We start from the raw sequence: 9,564 nt of genomic DNA, 5'->3' as shown, positions 1-9,564 counted from the left end.
TCAGAAACGCTACACGTATAAACCACGATGACACCCTAACGTTAAAACTTCCACCTGCACTGTCAACGACTAACTACTGTTTTGTTACTGTTAAGTGACAAAGTTTAGTCCAAAGAAAACATAAGAAATTTACCGCTACTACGCAATCTGTGCAGCTACACTCCAATTGCAATGAAGGCTGCTGCAGGTCGGAAAACTTGGTCGTGTCAAAAGGTGCTGCGGCGCTAAAGAGTAAAGATACCAAGAGGCAAAACTCTGGTGTTTTTGGGAAACAGTGCGGCCGCCATTTTGGGGTGAAAATGCTTTTTAACTTAAATGGTTTCTAGCGAGCTAATGTTTTTGTCATCATGTATTATCATCATACAGGTTAGATTTCAGCTTCAATGTTTTACAAAGCAGCTCATATTGCTATCGAGAAAGAAAATAAAGACGAGTCACTTTCACCCCGAAACGGAGGAAATAACAGGGCGTTTGCAATGTTGCAATGGAACGTTTTATTGAGTTTTGGCTCGTGGTACCGCGACAGCGGCGCTGCTCCCAGACGGCGTGTGACATCAAAGTACTGTGATTGTTGTGACCACAGGCCAGTGTTGGTTAGGTTAACAAAGTCGTTTTTTCTAGCACATTCCTCTAATGTGATTTTCACAATATTTGATCAGTATTGTAATTTCTCGCTGAACATACTTTAATGCTCTATGACCCCCAATAAGTTATTTCAAGTGCATGAACACAGGGAATTACTGTAAATTTCACATAGTACTTGTTTGTTGTGACTTTCTACAGGACAGCACTGATTACTGTGACTTTGTACATTACATCCTCTTTAATGTGATTTTCACAATATTTTGACCAGTATTGTAATTTCTCATTGAAACTACAGTAATTCACTGTGACCCCTAATACAGTTATTTTCAGTGCATGAACACAGTGGATTATTGTAGATTTCTACACATGTATTTTTTACAGTGCAGCCAATGCATGCTTGATGTTAAAATATTGTATTGCATTCTTTCAGGAATGCATCGATCATGCAACATTTGACTTAACACAATAAACGGATTAACCACAAGATAAACCAGGAGTCGTGCTTGTGCCATCATTGATTTTATTTGTAACAAATGTGCCTCAGAGGTCCTGAAGAGTCATATGACTGGTGTAGATGGACAGTGTTTTATGGGCTTTGGAGTTTATTTTACGGAAGATGAAACCAGTTCACCATCAACAATGTCCTCCATTATGGTCTTCACGATGACAGTGCTGCTGGAGGTTTTGCTAGATTTGATATTTGTGCTGCTGACAAAGAGAGAAAACGTCAATATGCAATATGTAGGATGAACTTACAGTTTAGTATACAATGACCAAAGTTTTTCTTCTCCCCACATGTTGCAGCAAACACACAAAACCTGTTCTCACACACTCTGTCTTTTCAAACACTTGCACTTTACCTGCTTGTGTCACCATCCAGCAGTCTTCTGTACTCTGCGATCTCCATCTCCAGTCGGGTTTTGATGTCCAACAGCATTTTGTACTCCTGAGACTGTCTGTCCGTGTCAGCTCTGAGCTGAGTGACCTGTTCCTCCAAACTTGTTACTTGAGCTTGCATGCTACCCAGCCTCATGGAGTAGCGACCTTCTGTGTCCGCAAGAGTCGCCACAAGAGATGCTTTCTGTTGAAGGGATTGTAAATGAAAATGGACAGTTCATTTATCGAAAGAAATCAATCTACTGGTCTGGTTTGGCGTTAGAGGTCCAGATTAACAAATCTTGGATTTTTTTCTAAGCATGATGTATATACATTGAAATCACACTCACTTTGCTGAGTTCAGACTGCAACTCGTTCTCCAGGCCCTGAAGAGTACGTCTGAGTTCAGTCATTTCCGTCTTGGTCGTCTGTACAGACTCTGTACTAGCTACAACTTCCTTATTCAGCGTCTCCGACTGCAGATAAAAAGCATTTACGGTTTAGTCCCGCAACGATAAAACTATGCTAAAGTGGATGAAGACTTACATAATATGTTTTAGTTTTGGCTTATAGGTGAAGTTTGTAAAAATACTTTTGATATTAAAATACTTTCCAGTATCCCAACCTTTCCAGATAGAGTTCTTATGGGATTTGAAAAGAAGCACATTGCTATTAGTTTGTCCAAGTGCTATTACCATGAACCACATGCCAAATTAGATTCACCTCACAATCACAAATAAGGGAAGGTTTTGAAATAAAGCAGATCGATTTGCCTTGTTCTACCTTGGTTTGGAACCAGGCCTCCAGGTCACGCTTGTTTTTGGCGGCAACGCCTTCATACTGCTCACGGATCTCAGTCATCACACGGTTCAGATCTTCCTGAGGAGCCGCGTCCACCTCCACATTCACTGAACCACTCATCTGATTGCGCATAGCCAGTAGTTCCTAAAGGAGATAAAGAGTCTAAGAATGAATATGCCCCCTGGGGCAGGCGGCTGAGTTTGATAGTTTTTATAGTTGCATTTGATTGCCTTGTCAACAAATAAAGAACTGTCTTTTTATGATCCGGGCCAAGGTGAAATAAAGAACATGTCAAGAGATCAAAAGATTTTGTTCTGCGCATTATAAAGCAAAGAGAAAAACCCTCCCATGACTGACTTCTGCTTACCTCCTCATGATTCTTCTTCAGGAAGATAAGTTCCTCTTTCAGGCCCTCAATCTGCATCTCCAGGTCAGACCTCGACAATGTCAGCTCATCTAGGAGTCTCTTCAGACCAGCGATGTCTGCTTCCACAGACTGACGCATGCCCAACTCATTCTCATACCTGCATGAATAAAACACACAATCTCCGATTAACCAATGACAGGACAGTTTATCATTTCTTGCATTTGCAGAGAACTTTTCGGGTAAAGGAATGGACACCCAAAAATGACTTTTCTTACATCATTTACTCACCCTCATGTCATTTCAAACCTGTATGACTTTTTTTTATTTTGCAGTACACAAAGGAAGCTATTTACATTTGATGCATTTGGCAGACCCTTTATATTCAAAGTGACTTACATTGCACTATATTATACATTCATTTCTGAGTATGAGCAATCCCTGGGATTAAACCCATGACCATGACATACTCTAACCACTGAGCTACAGGAAAGCCACATATTTTGAAGGAGGTTAGTAACCAAACAACATCGACCTCCATTGACTTGACATTCTTTTGTGTTTCACAGACAAAATAGTCATATATAGGTTTTGAAAGACAGGGGGTGATGACAGAGGTTTATTTTTAGGTGAACTATCCCCTTAGGTTTTACTTGGTTCTGAAGTCATCAGCTGCCAGTTTTGCATTATCAACAGCCAGGTAAACTCCTGCATTCACCAGGGTGGCGTCTTGGATCTGTCAAAATGAGACAAGAAAGCCTTGAAAAACTGTTTCGTTTTGTTTTGCCTATATGCACACAACATTTTAGATTCTTGCGTTGCAGAAAGCTGCCAAAGACAGTCAAGAAAAAAGTTGCATCATATGTGCAAATATAGTCTGATCCATCAGCCAACATGTATTTGTGCACATAGTTTACTTGTGTGTTTTTCATTTGTGTACTACATGCAGAAACGACCTCCAAAACCTTCTTAACCTAAGTTCTGTTCAGCTCTGCAGAAAACTCAATGATGATACGACCACACCCATGCACTCACAACAATCCTGCAGCTACTACGTAAACAGTCAGTGTCGCTTGTGCAAGAGCTGCATGTGTAACAGTACCTTATCCTGCAGTTCCTTTATTGTTTCTAGATAGGCAGAGTAATCTCTTGCTGTAGGTGAGGTCTTGCTCTCCAGAAACTGTCTGATTTTTAGCTCCAGCTCACCATTGGCCTTCTCCAGAGAACGGACCTTTTCCAGGTAGGTAGCCAGACGGTCATTCAGGTTCTGCATGGTTCCCTTCTCATTAAGGGACACGTTGAGGTCTGCATCACCTCCTCCAAAGCCCGATCCACCACCAAAACCGTAGCCACCTCCACCACCAAAACCAGAGCCAGCTCCACCACCAAAACCATAGCCCCCTCCTCCACCACCTCCAGCCGCAAAGGTGCTTCCGGCAGTGGAGATTCGAACCCCGGACCCTCCCGCACCTCCATACACACTGCCTGCACGCATGGAGGAAATGCGGCTGCCACCTCCGCCACCGAGCCCACCCATCATAGAAGTGCGTGCCATCCCTCCAAGAGGAGAACCCCGGAGGGACCCCCCGGATGAGTTGAAAGTACGACTGCTGTAGGAGCTCATTGCTGGTTTGGTGGACAAAGAATGTGGAGCACAGACGAGAACGAATGGATATTTATATGGTGCTGTGGTGAGGGAAGGGGTGGGAGAGTGGGTGGGTGGATTTAAAGAGAGGGGTGGGAGTTGGGGGAGAATATGAACTCCAAACTTCACTCTCCACCCAATACATGCCTGTTGGCAGAGGATTTGGCAGGTGAGAGGACATGCACTGCTGGAATGAGCTCCAAGACTCCATAGCCTGGAGATACGTGCAAAGACGAGCAACAGCAAGAGCTACTTAAGTTGGCACTAAAATCTTACACATAGTTTTGAAATGATCTTGATATGTGGAGCTATTCAACTTAATTCACACAACTACATCTGCTGTGGCATCTCACTGCCATACGGTCCCTGTCATGGGTCTCACAACATGGATGATGATAGGCTGACCATTGCCTGCCAGGGGGGTTTCCAAGACAACAGAGAGCTGGATGAGATCAACATTTATAAACAGCAAAGTAAAACCACACGGTGAAATGGACGTGGAGTGCTGCCAGCTTCCCCTGAACAGACCTCCCTTTGTCTTTCAGACATGCACAGTGAAAAACAGCAAGTAAAAGCGAGAAACATTTTCCAAATCATATTCTTAAATTGCACAAGAGATATCTGGAGAGGTTCCAGCGTGATGTTGCCTGCCTTACGTAACATTCACTCTCAGAGCTGTGACTCAGAAACGCCGTTTAAAAAGATTTAACTTTAATCTTGTATGTAAGAAAAATACTTTTAGCTGAACGCTGAAGGTTTGCCATGGAAAGCTGGACCAACGCAACTGAATCATTTCTCACATCTACAGTTAATGGGGAAGCCAGTGGGTTTGAAAGGTTCCTACATGGAAATAAAGTGGATTGATGCTCCTTGATACAATCTAGTTTCATCAGATTTACACACAGGTTAATGTAACAGAGCATAGTTTTCATTACGCAACAACGAGTAAAACAATAGTCCACAGATAACTGAAAACAGATCCAGTGTACTCATCTGGTCAATCATTAACTGCAACTTAACTAAGTTAGATGGACATTTAGGCGCATTGCCCAAATTTTGTGAGATACTGAATTAAGGGATTTAGCTCATTCATACACAAACAAGATCATACCTGTCTTATGAATGTTTTCTTTATTTAAACAGTGACAAAAACAAACAAACGACCATTGCTTCCCAGCACTTTCCCCTTAAAAGGACAAACTTAATGTTCTTAATGTTTTTGCAGATATAATATCATGGGAGAGTTTTTAAATAACTTGACATTATTCAATGACAAAAACAGTTTTGTTCTGAAAGAGAAATATTTTAGATGTGTCAATAGGTCCATGTAGCCTTTTACATTTTATATATAACATATCTATGTGCTGATGCATTGAGATTGCATGCTTTTGCATGGCAAAGCATATAAAGTGGGATGTGAATCACGCAGCAAGCACTACATACTCACCATAAGCATATTTTACTGAGTGTGGCAGAATTTTACATCTGCACAATAAAACTCACAGTCAACAACAAAGTCAAAAAATGTAGTAATATTTCAAATAATAAACATAATGTCTTTGTGGTCTCCCTTTCAAACATGCCTCGTCCCCACTAAATAATCTGTGAAGATTAGTCCAGAACAGTCAATAAAAAAAGGTAGAGAACACTGTGAAAATCTGTAATTTTACAAAATTTTGTCGTTTTGTTTTAGAGAATTTTGAAATGCAGTTAAAATGTCACAAATGTGGATGTTAGGTGTAAAATAACATATAAAAAACACAATAGAAACCCATCATTTGTGCTGAAATTCCTGTGATTAATGCGGCAACAAATAAAGCTACCGTATGCCATGCATGACTCCCACACTTAACGCTGGTCATTAGTACAGTGACCCGTCACGGCGGGATAAGGAAACGTACGTAAATCTGTTCAAAAGACTACACTCAATGTGATTGTAACGAGCAAGGCAGGACGAGAGCCGTTAGGGGATGAGCCGAGGCCGGTGACATGAGTGATAATGAGTGTCAGCTGCGTGCGTTACACCGGTCTCGCATCGTTCCCTCACGGCTCTCGTCCCGCCCAGAGCCATTGATAGATAGCTACCTTGACTCCAATGGAAACGTTTTTTGCAGTTTCAAAAATTCCCGGAAGTTACTAGTAACGCATGGACCTGCAACTAAACAGACCAACTGAGGTAAACTTTTAACCCATTTAAAGACGAAAGCAATTTAATGAATACATTTTTTTAAGAAATAAAGCATTTAAAGAGAAAACATAACTTCCTGGAACTATCTGAAGGCTCAAAGAATTACTTCCATTGGCAGAACTCTCTCTATCAATGGCTCTGATCCAACCTGGCTGGTTACAGTGATCGACATGTTCACAACTCCACCTGCGTATATGGACACAGTCTGTTTGTTCCAAACGGGGTAAATTGCCCTTTAAAGGGCATTATAGGAAGGGGACACCACCCCTTCCTCAAAATAAAGAGAAAATGACGTTGTTTTATTGCTCCTTTCCCCTAGGTGAATTTTAAACAAACTCATTAAGAGACTCAACGGCTTTACTCTTCGAACGGAGTAGGGCATAGTGATGAGTCCTTTTGCAGGATCCCTTTCTGACTAACGCCCACAGACAGTAATATAACCAGCATCCAAACCTTAAAAAAACAATTGTCTTAAAAACCCCTAAAAAGGACGCAACATGTTTGTAATTTAATACTGGATGAATAGAATAGAAGGCATTGTCATGTATACATATATAAATATAACCGAAAGAATGACATATGCTTTAGTCACACTTGCATAAACAGTCTTTGTTTCAAACTATTACAAAAGGTAATAAAACATTGTCATCACACAAAAGAAGATTCGCCTAAAGCTCAAATCATCATAACCGCACAGGCTTTTCCAGTCTCCAACCAGTGCAGGAGAAATTGACTCCTTAAACGAACAACAGATTGTTACAGATGATCATCTTGATGATTGAAGAAACCAATTTATAGGCTGGACCCTCACTATAACATTTGGCATCGAGTTTGGTATAGCAGATTATCCCAAAGTTGTGTACCAGGTGTAGCAAAGGTGTACCAAAATTAACAAATTACAATAAAAGACATTTACAGCCATCAGACAGACATTTTATAAAAAAATATTCTTAAATTTTAGTATCAAGAGGCAGGAACAACATTGTTCTGCTTCATAATTGGGCCCCTGAGGGTTACCCAAAAATGTTTCTCCCAGGTCCTGTAAAATGTATATGGCTCTCCTGTTTTTGCCTTAGGAAAGGCAAGTTGATATCCTTAGGTAGTTGATATCCTTAGGACAACATCATGTTGACCCTGGGACAACATTTAAATCAACTAATCAGATTTCAGAATTAAATTTACAGTTTATTTTAAATATAATCTTTCAACCAGGATAAGGTGCTTCTAGATCATTGTTTTTCACTTATCAATTCCCTCTGATTTGAGGGGTACATTATGGTTAGAGTTTGGTGTGGGTTTAGGTTTTATTTATAAAACTGTTGTCCTTAGGTTAACAAAATATGTTGTCCTGAGGACATCATTCACAGCATTACTGAATAGGCCTTGGCAGAGTTTTTGAAATTTGCTACTAACTTGAGAAAATATGCCAAAGTAATTAAATAAACTGTAACCATGTGTTGAGCATGTTACTAAGGTGAGAAAGCAGATGTCTTTTTTTTGTAGTTTTTATTTATTCATTTGCTTTTTTATTACTTGATGTTTAAAGAACATAATTTTAAATGAAATGAGGAGCTATTTCACCTTTAATCTTTTGGATGGTCACATTTGAATCCAAATTCTTCGTACACAATGTGTATAAATCTGTCCGCCCTGTCATGCACGCATGAAGCACAGAAATTCACACCTAGTTTTGTGGTGTGATTAGCAGATCTGTACTCGATGGCATTGCCTTGACTTTTTGTTGAAGTCTCATATCCGCCCTATTATAACGTGCGTGAAGCAAAGGTTGATGACTCACTGCTATAAGCTTCCTGTTTTGTTCTCACAGTGAAGCTGTTCTGGCAGCAAATTCATATTCACACTCACTCTGACACTAGAGGGGATAAATCAAGGTGATTACTCACACTAGCTTGACATGAAGAAGTATAATAATCTCAGGGATCTATAACTTGGCAATAATCTAATAATATGTCTTTCAACAGTTTCAAATGTATGTGGTAGATCACGCACCATTCAAAAAACAAGACAAGGGTTTAAAAATGAGCCGTTGCTTAAATGATAAATTATATGTTAGATTAATGCACTTAATTTGTGTAGTGATTTCCTGCTAAAATTAGAAAAATAATGTTCCTTTGCAATTAGTTGGGCTATTTTAACTTCCATCTTCCTGCATATGGTATTCCTTTTCGTTACAGCATTATGAATTAATGTCTTCAAAAGTTAAGGAATAGAAAACATGGTAATCGCATTATATACCTAAGAGTCTATTCCACTGTAAATGTGTTCAATTTAAAAATAATACAATGCATGATCTGTATCAAAATCACATCTGTATTGTTGCTGTCTATATGAAACCTTGTATCTCTATATTTTGTGATTTTTGATATAAATCATTAATACTAGTCACCCTTTATATTTTTCACTGGTTAGAGTTAGGGTTAGGTTAGGGTTATCTAACCAATAAAAGTTTAACATAACAGTTTCTAATCATTTAAAAAGAACAGTGTTTTTTTAATTTCCTGAAAAACAGAGAATTTGGAAATCTGAGGTTTCGGGAGGACAGTGACGAGAATATATTCATAAGCTCCATAAGAAGATATAGACTGTTGAAACTGTAGGCTAATATTAAACACTTTACAGTAGATTATAAACCCTCAATGCAAAGTAGAATCCGAGTTGATTCTTCAGTCTGTTGTTTAGAGGATAAATTGTCCAGAGGCGATTCAAGATAATTAACTTGTTTCCGTTTCTGAGCCAACGTGTTAATAAATAACCCCTTAAAAATATTCAAAGCATTTTAAAGTGTAATTGAGAACATGAGAAAATTAACTTCTGCCCCTCGGCAACTGGATACGCTCCTAATCCTGTGAGGAGAGCAAGAGAAAATACTATTGATTCTGTTTCTATTATCTACGTAAGAAAGAATTTACAGCTAGAGCCAGATTGATTCATTTCTTTACTTATCATTGTGAAATGTGTAATCTGTGAGAAAATCCATAACAGAATAGTTCATTTTAGTTTGTCTGTGAGGCAGAACAGCTGTGTTTATGGTGGATGTTCTAAGAAGGGTGTGACTACCTGTTACTGCTTAATAAGTGTGACACC

The 9,564-nt window shown here is 39.4% G+C and overlaps 1 protein-coding gene across 2 annotated transcripts; it reads right to left on the bottom strand.

Moving 5' to 3' along the window:
- Positions 1 to 1,082: 1,082 nt before the first annotated feature.
- On the bottom strand, positions 1,083 to 4,279 carry krt15 (keratin 15). 2 transcript variants are annotated; one of them, XM_056735547.1, is made up of 7 exons: positions 3,729 to 4,279; positions 3,280 to 3,362; positions 2,630 to 2,786; positions 2,245 to 2,406; positions 1,812 to 1,937; positions 1,446 to 1,666; positions 1,083 to 1,293 (listed from the first exon to the last, which is right to left on the bottom strand). In XM_056735547.1, exons 1-7 carry the CDS (start codon positions 4,248 to 4,250, stop codon positions 1,188 to 1,190), a joined length of 1,377 nt encoding a protein of 458 aa, XP_056591525.1. In that variant the 5' UTR covers positions 4,251 to 4,279; the 3' UTR covers positions 1,083 to 1,187. The 2 variants fall into 2 exon arrangements, with proteins under 2 accessions (XP_056591525.1, XP_056591526.1); XM_056735548.1 differs by having other exon boundaries at positions 1,083 to 1,290; positions 3,729 to 4,278.
- Between the last annotated feature and the right edge of the window lie 5,285 nt (positions 4,280 to 9,564).

The sequence above is a fragment of the Triplophysa dalaica genome, chromosome 21, assembly GCF_015846415.1.
Source record: "Triplophysa dalaica isolate WHDGS20190420 chromosome 21, ASM1584641v1, whole genome shotgun sequence".
In the NCBI taxonomy this organism is placed as follows: domain Eukaryota; kingdom Metazoa; phylum Chordata; class Actinopteri; order Cypriniformes; family Nemacheilidae; genus Triplophysa; species Triplophysa dalaica.
The sequence above is the reverse complement of the archived record's forward strand: the minus strand, read 5'-3'. Positions and strand labels throughout refer to the sequence as shown.